Source organism: Prenolepis imparis, unplaced genomic scaffold (genome assembly GCF_030444845.1).
Source record: "Prenolepis imparis isolate NDT839.2.m4 unplaced genomic scaffold, iyPreImpa1.0 SCAF_5, whole genome shotgun sequence".
In the NCBI taxonomy this organism is placed as follows: domain Eukaryota; kingdom Metazoa; phylum Arthropoda; class Insecta; order Hymenoptera; family Formicidae; genus Prenolepis; species Prenolepis imparis.
Window position 1 is genome coordinate 5989567 of NW_028141163.1, and position 21295 is coordinate 6010861.

At 35.8% G+C, this 21295-nt stretch overlaps 1 protein-coding gene across 1 annotated transcript in view; it reads left to right on the forward strand.

Annotated features, from left to right (window-relative positions):
• The window catches only part of E23 (ABC transporter G family member E23), a 120266-nt gene that overhangs the window by 84838 nt on the left and 14133 nt on the right, over positions 1-21295 (forward strand). Inside the window, exons 3-4 of the mRNA XM_083037432.1 lie at positions 16677-16837; positions 18042-18211. Of these exons, the coding sequence (XP_082893558.1) occupies positions 16677-16837; positions 18042-18211 (331 nt within the window). The remainder of the gene's footprint in view (positions 1-16676; positions 16838-18041; positions 18212-21295) is intronic.

The window sequence follows — 21295 nt, forward strand, 5'->3', positions numbered from 1 at the left end:
ATTAACCGACACTTTCGTAATACGAAGGCATTCCGCGAGTCTAACCATCCCGCGGCTGTGGTTCCGTTTGCGCGTTTCTGACCCAGTGAACAGTCGAATCAAACACGGGCGGGAAAATATAATATATCTTGCGGATAAGAGGCGGTACGTTCGCGAAAATCCCACAGCAGATACGAATTGCGAAAGAGCGCGTAATACATATGTATATATATACGTGTGTTGTGCGTTACGATGCGTCGTAAATACACACTGAAATAGAATCGAAACCGCTGCTAACCCAAATGCGTCCACTTTGCGAAATCCACTTCTCGTATACTCGATTTGTCCGCGGAAATCGTAAAGTTCCACCAGATAGAGATCCGACAGACATGTATATAATACACTTGGCGTTGACGAAAATTTATCTTTTTGTGTATATATACTCATTTGATTTCACTCGTAGATATTAATCTTTTCTCGGACAGACTCGACTCGCGATTGCGCACACAAAAGCAAACGATTCCGTGTGAAGTGTTACGCGTCTCTCTTTCTCTCTCTTCGTGCGGTCTACAACTTATTGTTAGAGTGAAACTTCAAGTACACTTTTTATGCCGGTATGCCGCGGTCACGATTAACCACCGCGACGAAGCGGATAAACGCGTGACATCCGCGATTCTATGATTAACTAGGCGCAGTTTCCGGCTCCAGCTGAGCTCATTAACGATTGATTGCATCCTTTGGGAAAGGTAATTCGAGAAACTCTATTCTTATGCATCTCTCTTGCGGGACGATATCTCGCAATACGCATAAGTGTGCCGATCGTATGCCGGTCAGCTGTTTCTTTCGATACTGTACTTATTCTGTATATACTTTCTTTTATTGTATTTCAACTAAATTTTTATTTAACACACCGTGTCTTATAATATCTCTTCTATCACTCTTCACTATTCTGTGTTATCAAAAAAAACAAATAACTATCATGATAATTGAATCTTTATCTCTCTTATTTGCTAACAATCAATCAAAGCCAGTAAATTGTGTTTTTCTTTAAAACATGATATCAAGAGGTACGATAGTGCCAGGTGCGAAGTGTACACAGAGAATTATCTTTAGAATTTATCCTGAAAATCATGGTAATCGTGGGACAATATAGTATGAAAAGAATTTCTCTGATTAATATTTATTACAATAAAAATAATAATATCTATCACAATAAAATATAAAACATGTTTGATTAATTTTACTAAACTGCATAGTAAAATTAATCAAACATGTTTTATATTTTATTGTGATAGATATTATTATTTTTATTGTGATAAATATTAATCAGAGAAATTCTCATAAAATTCTTTCTTGTACCTTAATCTTGAATCTGAAATAAAATTAAAGATCATTTGTTTCATATTTTTGTAATTCTGATCTAATAATCTCCATTGATTAAATATTACTATATATATAATTAAAAACATAAATAAAATCAGTGTATTATCACTGATGAACATGAGTGGTTTCAGTTACAAATATAGCACCGCAAACAATGAACTACTGATAATGAGAATATATCAGTTAGTGATAAGACTCTTCAAAATAAAATCTTATATATTCTTATATATATCTTACATACTATTGTAATCGTGAAAAGACGGTAAAACAAAATACTCTGATAAGTAATATCATTGAAGATCAATGAAATACTCATTGAATATTCTTATCATTGTTTTTATTAATGAAAATTTTCACTGATTTTATTTAAGAGAATAGTATCAAGAAATATTAAGCATATCTTATACTATATTGTGCTTCTGTTAAATTAATATCAATCTTTGCCACGGAAACCTACAATTTTAATATTTATTTTATTCTATTGCCCCTCTCACACATCCCCCGATCATTCGATGACCATTATTTCATCAGACGATTGTCAAACAATTTATTCTAATTCTCTTCGCGAAAAATTAACAAGACGATTAACAAAAATCAGGTCAACACTTGGCGAAGATTTTTTGCTCCTTCCTCATCATCTCGACACGAGCTATTAAACTTCGAAACAGGGTAGTCATTGAACTGTTCGTCGAAGATAGAACTTTCGCATATCTGTGTTCGTGCGTGCGTGCGCGCAATATATTCTTGGATAACGCGTTTTAATTTCAGACAGTCGCTGAACACCAGATATATATATACGTATCCATTGCTGCGTAATGCAAAGTATGAACCTGTGGAAATACCAATTGCGGAACGGTCGATACGTGCTACGTGCCGCGCCGCGACTATGAAATTGCTCTTAATCTGCAAAACGGAATGGCGTAACGGTTTGAAACGCAATATTGCTATTATCATCCCGTCAAAAGAAATGCGCCGCGCGCGTGTGGATCTTTTCACTTATCCCAGGTGCGAATAGATTGAGAAACACGCGAAATACGTGTACATAATGATTTTTACACAAGTGTATTATTTTATATATGTGTACATTTGCATCGTGTAAGTCACATTCTCGGCTATTTATAAAAAAAGTTTGTAATATAAAATACAAACATATATTATTGACACTTTTCAAATCTGAGAATAGATTAATTGCGCTATTTACCTACACTGACATGGAAGATATTTTCGTATGCGATTCATCTATTCACATTACATGGATTGATACAAAATGCATTACATGTAATCAAAAATAGTTTTTGAAGTAAAGTATTTTGTAGAACAGCTGTCGACAAATTTGACAGATTTTAATGTCATTTTAATGTATTGAAAAGAAATAATGAAATTGTAATTAAACTTGTGTCGATGCTATTTCTAATGATTTTTTTTTTAATTTTAATTATTGTAAGAATTAAACTAAACTAGATATATTTATCATCACATATGATACTTAATATTGTATAGATATTTAAAATGTTTATAAACGTTTGTTCTGAAATAACAACAACGTACGTTAGATTTAGATTTGAGTGCTTTATATTAGACATTGTATATTATATACATGTAGCTCAGAGAATAATACGTCAAGAAAACACGAGTAAATAATTAAAATAATAGAGAAATTTAATTTCCTCGCCGCTCGTACCTGACGACCTCTTAAAGTACACACAAAATATACGATGCATCGTCGATGTAAACTTCCTGTACCGCGGTTAGGTAAGAGAAATCGGCTGAAAATTAGGCCAGCCGGTCAATCGGAAATGATGAAGCATCCGGATAAAGATATTCTTTCCAAAATGCCCGTCAAAATGATTGACGACATATCGATCTAACGTTCTCGATACTAAAGATACTTTCCTCATCTCTCGATCTTTTTTTCTCCTTCAGTTTTTAAGTACACAAAAGATGAAAAATATCCTGTTTCTACATACATTTCCAATTCAATGTGTGGCTATAAACGTGAGTTACGGGAACGTGCATCCAGTAGCGCACAGTGTATACATATACACACAGTTAAAAAGATTGTATAGCCCATGGTGCCCATCCACTGGTCATTCACCGGCAAAATATTTTGCGCATATACATATATGCGTGTGTGTGTATATATATATATATATATATTATATATAGGCATTTTCTTTTCATTTCCTCTCTCTCCGTAGCCTTAAAGGAAACCGGTAGAAAGCTGCGGCGCGCATCTCTTTGAAAAGTGCATCCCGTGAGCATCTGAGAGATTAGGAACGAACTTTCACGCGTGCGGATATTTTCTCCGCAGTTCCCTAATGCATAATCTACCGACTAATCGATACTCTCCTCGTTAAAAGTCTTTAACCCGGCCGCGCTATCTCAACCAACCGCCACATTCCTCTCTCCCTCTCTCTCATAGAATGCACCTTTGATTCTGAAATCATGTTAATGTCGAGGAAAAAAATATTCGATTTCTAAATAAGTATAGAGAGAAATATACGCGCGCGGAAGAGGAAACGCGCGGAGAGAAAATCTGGGACACTGCGATGCCTGCGATGTCTGACAACGAGAACTGTAGCTACTACGACGTTCGTCTATCGATTTTCTTCTCAAGATTTTTTTCAAACTTATCTGCAAACTATCTCTCTGTGATGAAATTTTCACAGGTATAATTAATATTTTTTTTATAAGTTTTCAATTGTCAATATATCAATTGTGTCTTGGTGATATTTAAGATCTTGGAAAAATTAAGAAAGCTTGTTAAAATTTTTACTTTAAATTAACAGACGAATACGAGATTTCAACCGTTCATATATTATGACTTATCTTATAAACATCTAACGACCTTTATTCCGGCACATCTTAATGCCGATACTCGTTTGACTTCTAGTATTAAATGCGCGACGTTAAACTCAGAGTTTAACCCAGTATTCACAGTAATCCTTTAAACTTTCTTCGTTAGCTTGAGCTTTTCATCTTACTCGTGTCCTCCTCCTCCCTGTTATTTTAAAGCGATATATATGCGTATAGATCTTATCTCGTCGCTGGACATTTGTAAAGATAAACATTATGTATTCACTCGCATCCATATTTTGCATTCAGCGATGTTGGTCTCATTTTAGAATCATATTTGTCCAATAATTTGTCCTGAATTGTGACAAATTAATTCTAAGTCGTATTTATTTAATATTTAATGAAAATCCGTGAAAATCTTATCATTTATAAGAATAATTTCTATGTCAAAGAAGTATTCTATTATTTCGTCTTGAGATTAATTTAACATAATGCTACAAGAGAAGAGGATTATGTTCGAGAATAATTCTAAAGACTATTAATAAGATACGAGGAAGGTTGATTATCTTAAGATACCACAGTAGTAACATTTCGAAGTGACATGTATACCGAAATCACGAACTCAGTGGCACAAGATCAAAGCTAGCTTTATTATGCCTTGTCTTATGACGGAGTATTTTATCAGCTCTCGCACTTGAGCGATCGCTACGTGTAAGTAATCACAGCTCACTTCTCAAGAGTTTTCTCCATCAACGCACTGACGATCGACGAGGAAGTAACACCGTTGTTTATATACAGGGTGTGTCATAAAGCGCGCGTGTTTGGTCCATTTTTGAATTTTGCATCGACTTTTCCTTATCGAAAAATCAGTAAACGATTATCTTCTATAAATTTCCAATAACGATAAATATTTTGCAATTTAGATCTAAATTTCGAAATCGTTTCATGATATAGAGTCTTACTGTATTAAAGTAACATGGTTGAAGAATGAAAAAAAAATTTAATTATTTGCACCCCGGCTCAATTTAATCCGCGTAATGTTTTTTTCAAAGTTTAACTCACAGTGTCATTATTCTTCTTAATTTGTCTTTCAAGGAAAATTCGCAAATCACTCCCCGACAATCTATGTTTGACAATATACGCGACAAACTTTGAATAAGATAATTCAAAAGCTCTGCCATTTGTCGAGAAAGAAAAAATATTTGTCTACTTTCTCCTTTGATAAGGTGTCGCCTAATTTCCGTTTGTACAACGGTTCACCAAACACCTTGTATATGTATGCATATGCGGCACGAGGTCAACGGCACGTTGGAAAACAACCGCGCGCTCGCCGCGAGGCGCGTACATATATATATGCACGCAGAAGAGCGTATACGCGGGTGCATACGCGTGTGCATACGCGTGTGCGGACGTGCGTGTATGCACGACGTAATGTCCGACTGTCTCGTCGATCTGAATGGAACGGTATCATTTTCGAATTCTCTTTTGTCGTTGCACTGTTATATGCGGCCGTATTACGAGAGAGGGCAGAGTTTGGGCGAGCCGAACTCAATTTCTAGTTAGTGCGACGCGACGTATATAAGGTATGTCACACCAAGCTAAACTTTCACTTATAAATATTAGAAATCGAAGTGGGGAAAAAGAAACTATAATTGGAAAATATTATTGCAAGATACACACATGTTATTTTTATATTTAACCACTAACATCTATTTTTTTCAACACTTAATTATTTCTTATACTTTTGGAAACAAATTTTTCTGGATTGATATATTGGACATCGGGAGGTCTTCGTTTCTTTAAAGTGTAAAACTGTTTTGAAAGTTTATATAATCGAACTGTTTTAAATATATTATCGCGCAGATAATAGAGCGGTCGACGATCTAAAAAAGGAGAAGCTTTCAGTGAGATAAACATTAAATCAGTAATGTTTGTGGAGGGAGAGAGAAACTATATAACTTTATCTCATATTTCTTATTCCACATGATTTCTTAACAGTTGAATGATTGATATAATTGCTTTCAACGTTAGAGATATATATTCTTCGGAGAATGTTTATCTTTTCAGACATTGTAACGGTTATCTGAATCATTATGCTTCACTGATAACGCTTCGTCAATCGTACATATATCTATACAGTGTTATTCAAATGAAGTCCGACTTACCGAAATATAACACGTAAAGTGCTTTTTAAATTTTAAATGCACTTAATTAAGGTCAACCTCGCGATACACGCGGGTAGAGAAAGAAATGTAAGGAGAGGAGCCACCGAAATGATGGAGCGCCATTGCGGCGCCGTAAATTACGGTTAGGGATTAAATACCGTTAGGAAGGTCTTTTAATATTTCACGTGCATATACGATTTACGGCAGTGGTATATAGGAGGAGGTGGCTCCTCTGCTCGTTCGACAATCCTGCTTTCAGAAGGACCGCAGAAAACGGCGCCGCAGAGGATTGTAAACGGGTGGACGGACTCTCGTTAGGTCGACTCTTGAAAGGGGGACCGAGAGAGAGAGAGAGAAAAGGAGAATTTTTCCCGTGCGGTGAAACCGTCCCTCGTCAAGGAGGCCGATCGACTTTCCGTGCGACGACCCGGCTCTCGACGCCGACGCCGTCGCCGCCGACGACCTGTCAAGTTGACAGTTGACTCGGCGACGCCTCGCGGCTTGAGCACAATGCTTAATTGAATATTTGGCCGAGAAGAGCGATCGCGCGCTATTCGGAAAGCTCGCATATACTACCACTTTTATCACAATGTTTCGTTTCGTTACATATGTAAAATGTGCAGTGAAGAGAGTAAAAAGAATCTCTATTTTCACAAATAAAATTTGGCAACCTTAAAATCTGATTGAAACATTTAAAGAGAAGCTATCTGTTTTTAGTATATTTTTACGGTATTTGTGTGAAAAAATGTGAACATCTTGAAATGATGAAGAATAATTTATATTTTGCATGCGGACACACGAAAATGTACAACACTTGCGGGGAAAAAAATTAATTACCGAACGATAACTCGGAGTTTTGCATACGCGATACACACGTGCATTTACACACGTGCATTTACATACATACATATATATGGACGTACGCAACTCTGGACATATCTATGCACAAGTTAGACATTGAGCGATCATATTAAGTATATATACGACTGCGTGTCACAGGTCATCGGCCCTTGGATATTCTTGGCAAGCCGCGCTATCTCTCTCTTTCCTCCGCATCATTCTCATATTCTCCTTCTTTTTTTTTTTATTCTCGCTCTCCCTCCTCGCGACGACAACGACGACTTCTCCGGGGCTCTCCTTCGTCCCCTCCTGTCCGCCGTTCCCCTAGACCTCTCTTTTGTCTTCCCTCATTGCGAGAACTCCGACAATTCTTTTTTCTCATCTTCGCCTCTCTTTCTCTCTCTCTCTTTCTTCCTCGCGAGTACACATTCCCCGATCTTCAATTAGTTTCTGGCAGATGCACTTCTAACGATCTCATCAACCGGAAACAATACGACCTCCCGGAACTTCAGCAGACAGCTTCTCCCGGATCGATCGCGTGTTCGCCGACGGTTCGATAAATTTTAGATAATTGCTGGATAGAGCGTCAGACGCGGGCATGTTTGCGAACGATGCAATATTCGACGAACTTTTAATTCTTAATGACATTGAGGACGAAAATTTTCGTTATTTATATACAATATATGCCGAAAAGGGCTGCATCATTTACGTTGCTCTTTATTTTCCGTATCTGAGAGATATACATATATTTTCGCGATATAAATGTTTTTGAAGTAACTTTCTTTTATATATATCCTAATCCGTGTGTCTCGCATACGAATGATATTACTACTTAAAACGAGTAGTCGATGCTTCAGTTATAATATAATAACGATCGAATTAAAAGCGCAAAGGGAATTTCTCGAAAAACAATTTGCTCGAGCGGTGTTTTATACATAATAAACAATTTACCTTTTACTTTTCCCTCGCGGATGCCCTTTTTCGTAAATTTTACCCGGAATAGGTAACGATCTCCCGATAATGCTGCACCGCTAAATTCACGTTCGCAATTTTGCATGTCGTATATATGTACATTTCGTAATCGCGATCTAATCAGAGATGCTAATAACATCTTTTGCGTTATTATTAACATGAATTATCACTACGAGGTAATTATATATATTTTTCCTTTTCCGCTTTAGCGTTTTATTGAGCGTTAAAAATGATAATTGATACTTATTAATTGGTAGTCACTATTTCGTTAACTCGTAGTTCTGTATCAATATGCAAAATACCTGATCCGATCACAACTGCTCTGTTAGCTGCGTGGTTTCCACTGACCTACCCGGGAAATTGATTTCTTTTTCTTTTTCATATATAAATATGTAGGTTTGAGAAGCGTGGGCGCACAGTAGGCAGCGGCTTACGGTGTTCGATGGTGCGTCATCGTCATTTCTCGCGAGGAATATTTAATCTGCTTACCAAACGAAACGAATCTAAGCTATCGCGGCACTTTGACATTTCGATTCGTTAGGCGTAGCAATTGCACACAATCGTAAATATCACCAGTTGCATGTATATTTTTTTTTAGATAATACTAGTCAACAAATAATTAAATTTAATATACATAGAGATTAGATAAAATGGATATTCAAACTTGTTTAATCAAAGTCTCAGTTTTCTACTCGCGTTTCCTTTTGTACGTGTACGTTCTGAAATTACAGCATTTTTAGAGCAGGCAATAATTTGCATCGAAAAATTTAGAGGTGAAAGAAACTACATCTAATTCTATATATATTAAATTTAATATTCTATATTCTTTATTATTCATTTTGTTGCAAACATTATTTGCTTCAAGAAATGTATTGCTTGATAAATGTTTTATTTTCTCAATTAAATGTTGAGAATTGAAACTCAAGACTTAGGATTTGACCTATATATAATGTATATACATATATGTACATACATAGAGGGTAGGAGAGTTCTTACAGTAAAACGTGCTATAGTTCTCGCACGTGCAAAGTCTCGTGTGCACTGGCAGGTCGGCGAGATATAGAGGACTATCGACATTTGAACAGGAAGGCACGAGCGATTTCCATGGGGTTTCCGAGCACGTGTGCGCAGATACGAGATTACTTCTTATACGTGGGGCTTCGGAGCCCGTCTCCGCGTATAGAGGCGGGTAAAGACGGTAAAAACGTTCGATCGGTCGTGCGTCGTGGAACAGTGACCTCCTGGACCAGAGGTATAGTTGTTGCGTTTACTCTCCTTCATGCTCGGCATGAACGAACGCGAGATATATACTACTCACCGGCCGGCGTTGCGCTTCGCTGCGCGTTGCACCGTTGTTCACTGTTGCGCATCATTGCGGCAATGCATTCGACCGATCATTATTATTCGGAAAATTCGCACGACTCGCGAGCAATCCGCGATGTTTTGTCGGGACGTATCGATATATATATATATATTACTTACCAACTTTTATGATGTAAAAGGAATGCGTGGCTTTGCGTCGATATATGCGCGCGTAAACTTTCATCAACCTTCGACTATGAATTTGCATCGATGTTCAACGATCAAACATCTTAAGTCTTGATTTTCGACTCTGCATGATGGACATTCAATCTGGAAAAAAATTAAATATATTAATATAAATCAATTATCAAGCAACGAATTTCTTGAAACATATAAAATGAACGAGAGAATCAGATAAATTTTTTTTCTAATATAATAGAAATGCTTTAATAGAAATTTATATACAATTATGAAAATCAATAGATCGATTAGCTTGGATAATAATATGACTATTCCTATCGCTTTCCTTTCTTTTCTCCTTCACAAATATTTAATCTTATAATGAGAAAGATATATTTACAGTAGATCGCAAAGTATATTCTTCAAGATTTAATTGTTCTGGTTACATAGGATTTTTTTATCGCATAAACTGTTAGCTTGGAGAGAGAAAGAGAGAGAGAAAGATTGTCTTTAGATATATCGTTCGTACGAAGAATCTTACGAACGACAAGCAACATTGCAGAAAACTCGTTTTATTTCGTGCGACTAAACGAAACGAGGTTATCTCGGTACTCATACAGAGTGCGAACGGTGCGTCGCGCATATGCATGTATAACTCGTTCGATTCATACGCATTTAGTTAAATTTGGTTAACGTGTCGAATGTATAAAAGGATGTATAAAAGTTGTTCGCATCGCAATCAATTCGCTATTTCATTCGAATAAAATTCTATTGCAGTATATCAACTATAAAACATAAAACTAAATTGAAAACACTACGATGAACGTACTGTATGTTAAAAAAAAGACCTGTCGATTAATTTTTATCAAGAATTTTTATCACACCTTTCACCTGAAAACGTGATTGCACGAAGTGTGTGATTTAACTGAATAATTAAATATTTAATATTTAACCGTGCTTTACTTTGAAGCAGTCGCGTGTTCAAGTTAATACATTTACAGTTTTACTTGATTATTTAGCAGCATTTGGCAGCAATTCAAGCTTTGTTTTCGACAAGGCTGCGCTATCTCATCGTAACAGAATCGGTCGATTAAAAAAAATGGCGCTTATTACCGGAAATTATTGCATCTACAATAGAGAGATCTTTAATTAATTTTTTAATTTTAATAAATTGTGTATATTATTCTATGGTAGACACGCTTTAAAAATTTTTTGAATATTCTGTAACGCACACAGTCTGATATAAATATTATAAATAAGACATATTATTATATTATAGAACATTCAAAATCTAAAGATATTTTAAAGTACAAATATCTTCGATCGCAGTGCATAAACTGCATAACTGCATGAAATCAAACTTGTCGTTGGAGAAATTTTTACGCACACGCTGTCTTCGCGAAGAATAGCGTAACTGAATGTAAAAATTCTAAAACGATGGACCGTATGTGGATTTGCATATAATCGTACGTTATCTGATTGCTAGTGTTGCTGAAGAATAACCATTAAACGCTTTTCACTACGACGCTTATTGCCAATCATGGACGGACAGTAAAGTGATAAAACCTCGTGAGAGAAGAGCTGGACACACCGTCGTCCTACTTTCCGGCCGAGATAGCTGCATAGATAGCTCACCGTGCGATCTTTAGACGGTTTTCACATGAAAGAAGTGAGGCTCTTCTAGCTCGAACTTGCGTCACTCTCTACCACTATTGTTCGCGTCGTGTACAAGTATATTTTCTCTAATATTTAAAAATATCAATCCTTCAACTGAACGCGTAATGCGAGTCGGGATATAACTGCGATAAAATATGGATAAAGCCTGACTGTCAGATTATTTTTAGAAGACTTTTGATAACTAATGATTAGCAACAAGCTATTGTTAACTATCATTGTTGACTAACTGTTATTATTTATTCTATTTTAGATTAATGGGAAGTTCCCAATATATCTTATCGAATTGAATAAACTCTTGGAAGACAAAAGTTGAACGAAACTCTAAAAGTATAATAGGCAACACCTATAGAGGAGCACCTATAGAAAAAGTACACAGGTGCCATATGCCTTTGTAATACACTATTACAATCTATCACTTTATCTGATTTGATGACCTATTTTTCGAAATCGTTGTTCAAGTATCTTATCCCTTTATTTACATATAATCGTTTGATATTTAACTGTCAAGATTCTTTTAATTTGATGTTTTCTAACTTATACTTTAGTGGTGAAATGATTGAAGTGGAGAGAACCATGATGTCTGATTTGAATAATAATAGCAGTTTTCGGTAAGATTAATAGAATTATTTTGATAATAAATTCGTTATTTGCCGAAGGAAAATCACTTGCATGATATATATTAAATGTAAATGATGTGCAAGAGAATGACAAAATACTTTATGATTTATACATATACAGAAAATCAATCGTCAATTATAAGAACCTTATCAAAATTTTGAAATACTCATCGTACATTTTAATTTTGACATTATAAGAAACGCTTAATCTGCATTAACTTAAATAGTGTTCTGCATTAATTTTAATACAATATATATAGTTCTAGATATAGATATATACTATATTATGAGAGTACTAAAAGAGTATTAAAAGAGTTCGTATTATCGTCGATGTTATAATTTCTCTTTATAATATTTGATTTCAAGCTCTTTTATTCTTTATGAAAGTATTTGGATTAGACATATAAGTTTCTGACGAAAATATTATACTGAGATTTTTGCAAAATTTCCAAATTCTTAATTTATAGAAATCTTCTATATAATTTGCGTCATATATTTCATTTTATAGTTGGCATTCGACGAGGATGCCTTTTAAATCATGCATAAAATCGCAGAGATCCACTTATTAATTACGCATGTATCTTCATATCGGTTCAACGAACTCTGGCAAGATTAATTTGGTAAATTCAACTTCCCTCGATGAGACTTAACCCGGGAGACCTCAACTTGACATTGAAATAATGAACCGCGAAAGTGACAAATTAAATATTACGGGACACTGACAAGGAAACATTCGCACTACTCTTGATTAATATTTAAAGATCTTAAAACAAAATTCATAAAATATTATCCAAATAAAAAAAAATATACAAAACAGTAGTTGCAAACAAAATACTGTAATAATATTATTAAAAAATGCTCGATAATTGTTTAGATATTTTAAAAAAGCTTTAAGAAAATTTTCTAAAAGAAAGTTGTAATTTTTTTTTAAGTCTGAAATAATTTTTTTTGTCTACTCTCACATATTACATTCAAAAACATTCAATCCAAAGATGTATTTCTAAAGAGAGATACGTCACTGCAAGCAGCTTTATGCAATTGCATTTGAAGTTTATTATCGCGAATCCGGGAGGGATTCTCCGCGCGTTCTCGTAATAAACACGGCGACACGTTTTGACGCGTTCGCGAAAGCGGAAAAAGTCCGCGATAGCGCGAAAAAAAGCTCGGCGCGCCGGGTCGACGAACTCGCGTAGGATTAATTTGGCATACGTTCGTAACTTCCTTCAACGAGACTTAACCCCGCGCGATCTCCGCGACTCGACACTCGAGCGAGATATATAAGAGTGTCTGAAAACGAGACCGCGGCGGTTTAAAAAAGATGAAGCGCGTCTCGCGCGTGTGGTACGGTCGCTCGACGAAATCCAGAATTAAACACTTCGCATACCCCAGGTGGCGAAATTAATTCACGCAATCATTCGCGCGTGATTGAACGTCACGCTTCGCGGCAGCCCCTCAATTCAGATAACGGAGAGCCGCAAGATCATCGCCGTAATGGCGAACTGCATGCGCGTTCGAGATTACATCCCTGACGAGGACGAGTTGAAACAGAGACCATCGATTTCATGCCCTCGCGTGCGAGCCCGAGGAGAGGATAATTACATCTTTTTCCCGCTTACGGCATCGCCGCGGCAGAAAATGTCTGTGACACTGAATAAATTACGCGTTATTACGACGGGGTCGACGGGGGGTGCCTCTGACAGAGAGTAGCGAGAGCGATAAATATTGTTCAAACGCGCGAACGAAAAATCCTCGCTTTTCTTCCCTTCATTTTACCCTAACCCAGTCGAGAGCTTCATGTTTCGTTTCTTTTTTTTTTATTCCCTTGTTCGCTTCTCGCGCGCTTTCATCACTTCTCTTCCTGCCTGTCTTTCTATACTGAATGTTAAACGTTGTTATACAGTCGCAAACTGAAACGTCTGAAAAATGAGAAGAGGCCGCGGTGCACTCGCGTTTTAGATGCTGTTATTATTACCGTAAAATCTTTCCATGTAAAACGTGTGCAGCGACAAATGTATATTAATGTTAAATAATAGCCATCGAAAAAATATATAAACTATTGTACATATATCAGAGTATCATCAAAAGAATTAAAATATAAAAATACTCATCTTCTGCTAAAAGAGAAATTGGCTCCAAGTTGAACATAGCATTTAAAATTAAAAGATAATATGTACTTTTGAAATCATATATAAATATACTTATAATAATACTCGTGCATTATTCTTTTAATTACATTTGAAAATTTAATAGAAAATAATTAAAAACATAACAAATAAAATAAAAACATTTTAGAAAAAAAATTATTTCTTCAAATACTCTATATTAATACTTGTGGCAAAACAAAACTCTTCGCATGTTATATCTTGAAAGTGACAAATGAAATCTTTTCATAATAACTCGCGCTACGGAGATTTTCTTAAATCAACAACTTGTTGAGAAAATATGACTCTTGAAGCCCTCATTATATTTTGAATTCTTATTTTTGCAATCTAAATATTACAGTATCATTTTCGTGACCAAGTATTCAGTTTCGGGAATCTCTCGTCCCGGAACGAACAGCGAGAACATCTCGTTTTCTCTTGTTCTTTTTCTTTTTCGTTCCCCTTTCTGCTGCTCTTTCCTCCCTCTGGATACCGTCATGCAACGAACGGGCAGGTTCAACGAACCCGAGATGACGTGACATTGCCATGTCGGGAATTTATTATCCGAGTCCGTTGTCCAACGACCCTCGCCTTTTTTTTCACGTGTGCCACGATTTGAGCGCGTTCTTGGCTTAGTTTCTTCCCGATTTCGCTGGCGCGCCGTCATCATGCGGTCACGGATGACGTCCCGCCATGCCGTCGATTTTTTTGCGATGAACGTTTGTCACGCGTGACTCTTGTATCGCTACGACCGAGCGAATGCATGCTTTACGCAAGTGTCTTATCGTTACGAGTTCGTTACCATTATCTTTCGTGAGGGGAATGATGAAAAATATCCTGAGTACTATATAAATAACATTTTAGTCATAAGGAACAGATGGATGGATGACGCAATTTCGTATAGAAGCGTCCGATATTTCGAATGCATCTGTATTTTTTATAAAAAATATTGGAGTGCCCTTGTGTCATCTGCCATTACGTTATAATGTTTATATTGCGCTCTCTTTTTGTGAATTATTTTTGTTTCCAAATTTTTTTTATAAATTGTAGCTATACATTTTCGATTGAAATGTGATAAATTGTTTTTATTTCGTAGAAGATTTATTTATATCTATTTTTAAAAATTTATATAAAAATTGTGATGTATGTAATTACGAACAACTATTATTATTTCATACTTCAAATATACATATATCGATATAGATACTTTATATTAAATCCTACACCTCCTATGTTTAGGCTCGTCCTATCTTCAATGAAAATTGATGAATCCGCATAGTGGAATCATATAATTAAAAAGAATTAATATTATATAAAATGGATGTTTCCTATTTTGAGATTAAACTTTTAATAATAAAGATTTCTATTTTCCTTACAAATCGATTAATAAATGGAACAGATTCTGTTATTCTCTGAATATCTTAATGGAAAATGATTTTGTTCCCGTGTTTTGAACGACCTCAACGAAATTATATCTTATATGGGAAATATTCCAATTTTTCTTTAGAGTATCTATTTACGACTTTGTTGCAATTTTCAAATACCAGTTTTAATAAATATCAGAAATAGTTTGCCAATGTTGTGTTTAAGAAAAGAAATACGAAATTCTAGGAAAGTAATATGTGCTGTCACATCATACTATCAATGATACGGATCAAGTATATAATCGCGAAATGTGAATATATATATGTAATTAACGTAATGCTAAGAAGATAACGGGAATGGAATTTTGAACGAGTCGTGATTCTCGGAAAATAAAGCAAGACAGGTGAGACAAAAGAGAAAGATTCGCCAGCAGAGTCGCGTACGAGTCTCTTCGATACAACGCAAAATGCCATTTCTCGACGTAACGCACGCCAGTCTTAATTGGCGTCGCGGAATAACTCCCATGAGACGTCATTGTTATTATGAAGCTCTCGCTCCTCGCGATCGTGTGCTCGTGTGGCTCGAAGTGAACGCCTGCCCAGAACCTACGTCATTTCGCTTTAACGATTTCACACGGATCCCACGGCTGAGTAGACCATATAGACGACCGAAATTCGGCTACCTAAATGCGCTAAAGTGAACTTTTATGGGATATTCGTGAACGCTTCGCGGAACGTTAAATTAGGGTTAATCTCGTTAGCGCCACATCTCCGATAAAAACGTCGCGACGTACAACACACTTTTTTTATTATTTTTTACGAACGTCGTATGGTAGAGCTATATAGATCTGGAGAATATAATTAACACATTTAGCGCCGACGATAACTCCGTAGTTTCGCTTGCAGAGTCTGTGCTAATGGTTTGCTGCAACCACGCGAAAAGCAAGAGAACGAAAATGGCCAATAGCGAATATATAAGTTTTGAAATTTTATTACAATCGCATAAAAAAAAGTATATGAAAAAATTCGAAGAAATATCTGAAAGGTACCCTCTGAAAGAATATAACTCCGGTGTTCAAATTTTATATTACTAAAGATATGATTATTTAAAAACGAAATTTTTTTAGATATTTGTATAGATTTATAAATGATTTAAAAAAATTTTTTATGCGTAAAAATTTTTACATTTGGAAAATGTAGGTCAGAAAGATTAACGGAGAAACTATCTTTCCTAAAGGTGCAATATTTTAATGTTTGCAGAGTGGAAAGCTCAGCGCTGCAGTTGGCGTGCCCGCTGGATTCTCGTCCGGTGCAGCTAATCTTCCGAGGATTGCAGCTGGTCAAGGAGAAGCGAGTGCTCCTTCGAGATGTTTCGGGAGTCGTCAAGCCAGGCGAATTATTGGCCGTTATGGGCCCTTCAGGTATGGAATCGTTCCTTGTATTATCTGCTTTCGCACGTATTAAATCTCTCTATTCGCATAAACATCAACCGTGTTGCCAACCGTATTTAATAGAGATATAATTTTTTTCTCATCTCTTAGAATTGTATTTTTTTGATTAATAATATTTAGAATATTATATATTGAATATGTGCGTGTGTATATACATTTATATTTTGAAAATTTAATTATTCGACGAATGCGTACGTAGCAAATTGTATGTTATGTTTGTTGAATATAAAAGCAGACATGTTAAAATTAATTAACAACGGCACGAATGTTGGTCGAATTCTAATATACGAGTTTAACGTTCATACGTCCGAAACTATAAATATTTATATAAATTTGCACATATGTATTATACTTAGTATATATGTAATCGAACGTTTATTGTGCAACGGGTGCAATACGCAGCTTCGAATTTACTATATATGTATTACTATATATATACATATATTCTTGCAATGGTTCTACTTTTTTTCTCTCGCTGAAGCCTTTTGCGAGGGTGTGTCATATAATTACGAGTTCTCGAATATTCTTCCATATTTCACGTTGTTTCTCTCGCGAGTGTCTTAATCGCGCGGTGTTGCGTGGACGTCGCGTGGAATTAAATCTGCGTTTCTATCTTTAACTTCGCTTTTATGCGCACAGCAGTGAAATATGTATATACCAGCCGGCAATTTCGTCCGGGTGGAATATTTATCGTTGCACGGTGAGAAAGGTCTGTTTGCGATCATTTTCGATGCATCGCGCGTCACACGTGCGCGTCTACTACTAGAAATTTACCGAGCTTAATTATGAATTTCGTTAAGCTTCGGCGTTGTTTTCCTAATACGAAAAATAAAACTGAGACTATGCTAGAATTTAAACACATATTCAGTCTGAAAATTCAAAAAATTAAACAGGAGAGACGCTAGAAAGTTAAAAATATTGACACATAAGGCACAACAATTACTCTTTCACTAATGAGAGTACAAAATATATTGTAGAGTCCCTAACTCATCCGCGTTAATAAAGAATATAATTTATCTATAAGTTATATGACTTTACATCATAATTTCTTGTTATTATTCATGTATAAGTGACATTTAACATGACGCGACGTGCGAAAGATATATTCGTTGAAACATAACATGATGCTTCATACGAAGGCGCTAAATTTTTGTCTGGCATATTTGTTACGCAGGCTGTGGTAAAACAACACTGCTGAACTGTTTGTCCGGTCGTGTTGGCTTGGACGGCGGTGAGATTTGGCTGAATCGCGAGAGGCTCACCAAACGATGGCGCAGAAGAATCTGCTATGTACAACAGCAGGACGTTTTTTTTCCCGATCTCACCTTACGACAGACACTCGAGGTAAGTACAATAAAAACATTCATCCTATTACGATGTAGTAAGCAAATACTCAACACACCACCCCATACACGATTTTTTACTTCAAATCAGAGAGTCAAACTAATTTCGCTTCTTTATATATAAATTTAATGATCTATTACGAGTTTAAGGCTCTTTTTCAAATTAAATTTTTAATGTGAAAAATAATTTATTATTAAGGAAAGATATAAAAATTAGCATATACTTGTACACAGTTGAAAAATTTGTGTTAAATTTAACAAATATCACATGTCCCAAACGTCCACAGAAACGGTCCACAGAAATTTTTGTGTTAATTTAACATAATACGGATATGTTAAATGATGACACGAATATTGTGTTAATATTTTAACATAAAATAAATGCAAACTTCAAGTAAACTTAAAATAAATTTTGTGTTAAATTAACATAGTTTTAATGTAAAAATTAACTAAAAAAATTGTTAATTTTACATTTTATCATCCCCACTTATATTATAAAGTAAAATTAACATTTTTTTCTGTAAATTTTAACAGATAAATCTTGTCACTAATAATATCGAACATATTTATTGTGTAAAATTAAAAGTAAATACACATTGTGTTATTTTTACACTTTTTTTCAGTTATTTTAATAATTTAACATTTGAGTTTAATTAACACAACAGCAATATGTTAATTTAACACATGAATTTTAACGGGGACCGTTTCTAACAAGAAAACACAAATTTTCCAACTGTGTATATAAAAAAATTTGGTGAAAGTATGCGCAAAACTACACTATCGAGACGAGACAATCGAGCTGTGAATGCATTTCTGTATACCTGTATCTCGAAATAAGAGACAAAACGCATAACGATCGTGGCGTTTCCTCGTTTTCGTCGAAAATATAGGCACCGGGCGTGTGCCAAGACAGCTTCGCGCGCCTTTCACTCGATATTCATCACGGCCCACGCGCGCACGGTAGGCGGGAATTAGGAGGACACCCTGCACGCAAAGATCGCGGAGAATGCAAATGCGGGCTAGAAGCCAACGCACTCCATCGCCGTTGCACTTGGGGGATTTAAGAGGTCTCGTGGAAAATGGACGCGGACAAATATGTGCTTTGTCGTTTAGCCACTAATTGAATAAATGTGTCGGTATACGTGCGCGTGTACGTGTGCGTGTACGTACTATATGTATGCACACGCGCGAGCGAAAAGCAATAAGTCGCTGAACACATGACTTTTTCTGCTTGAAGAAAAAAATGTATATTTAATAGTTTTTATTTTATACATATTTCGTGGTATTTAAAGTTTTTTTTTTTTCTACTATTTTTAAAACGAGACTTATAAGAAACGATGCAGTATATGAAGAACGTCTCAATAATTCTTCATATAATAAGAGACTGCATATAATAGAGTAATTAGCGACTTTTAAGATAATCACGATTATGTAATCTTAAGTTATAAGTAAATTCAAAATAATAATTAACATTGAAATAAAGATGGATAGATAGAGATGTTCTATTGTAAGAACATTTTGGAAAGAAATATTATTCTGCATAAGTTTAAAATATTTTAATTTTCAAGCTAATTTTTAGCTAAGATTTCAACTAGGAATTTTTAATTTTTATATTCAATTTTTAATATATGCAATTAAATATAGAGAAGGAACGTGAAGAAAAGAGAGCTTAATGACATACAATTTAACGGGAACGCGAGAGTTATTGTTATCATCACCATCATCGCGCAGCCACGTGTTGAGCGAGAATCAATCCAACATTAAGGTTCATATTCTCGATCTTCTGTTATCGAAAAGCGCTTTTAAGCATACAGTTTCTGTACACAGAAGCGCTTTTATGCACACAGAAACTATGCTTAAAAGCGCTTTTATCGATAACAGAAGATCGAGAATATGGGCTTTAATGTTGAATTGATTAAATTGTACGTCATCAAGCTCTCTAAATTAAATAAAATGGATCGACCGATCGATGAATAGAATCAGAAACAAAATTCCATATCTCTCGGCTCATTAAAATTACATATGACAGACACAAAGAGAGGGAGGGAGAGAGGAGCGTGTCACGTGCGGCGCCCACTCGCACGTGTACCCACCTATCTATACCTATCTACTTATCTACCTACGCGGCAAGCACGTGTCACACGCGAAACGGCATACGGCGATACAAGGAACTGTCGTCGTCGCCGTCGTCGTCGTCGTTCGTCTAGTTGCGACCGTTAGAGTCCGGAGAACCAGAGGGGCATGGATCAGAGTGCCCGGGAGAGCAAGGACCGTATCTTGCGATGACGTCATAACTCGGTCAGTGAACCGCCGAGCTCGCGGCGTGCGTCTTACGGTTTCGAAAACATTTGGCGCCGCCTCTCTATACGCGTGCATACCGCACGCGCGTAGAACGGCAAGGCTTCGATGCGGTAGCCCGAGGATATTCCAACAATCAACTTCTATCAACGGGATGACACTTTCTCTCTCCCGACTTTTTTCACGACCACTTCCTCTCTCTTTCCGCGCGCTGATTTCGCTTCTATTATCTAGAATCTAGGGGAACGCGTTCTGTACTTGACGGCGAACTTTTATTAGGTGAACGGATCTGAAAATCTCGAGTTCACGATCAGGCCTGATCCTATGATTTTCCGCTCAACCCTTAACCCCGCAATAATCGTGCAAAAATCGTGCAAAGCAGATGATTCTGTTCGTATCAAAGTTGCGAGATTTTTTCTTTCAATTCAAAGATTGCTTGATCGGTCATTATATTTTTCTTCGTAATTTATGTGTGATATTTTCTTTAATATTTAATAAATTAAATTTCATATAATTTAACTAAATTTTAATTTAATTTAATTTAATATTTATTAAATTTAATCTCATATATCGTATACAAATTTAAATATTTATTATTAAAATAAGCTAAAAAGATTGCTTGAAATTATGAATAAAAAAAACCAAGAACGCGCCGTTTATCCCTAAAGATTGATCGTTAAAGGGTTCTCTAAAAATAGAGAGGTAAATTGTTGGAAGGGACGGAAGAAGGTTCGTGGTCCAGTTCTGTAACCGTGTTGTTCCGACGTTATTTTTATTTAGACATAAC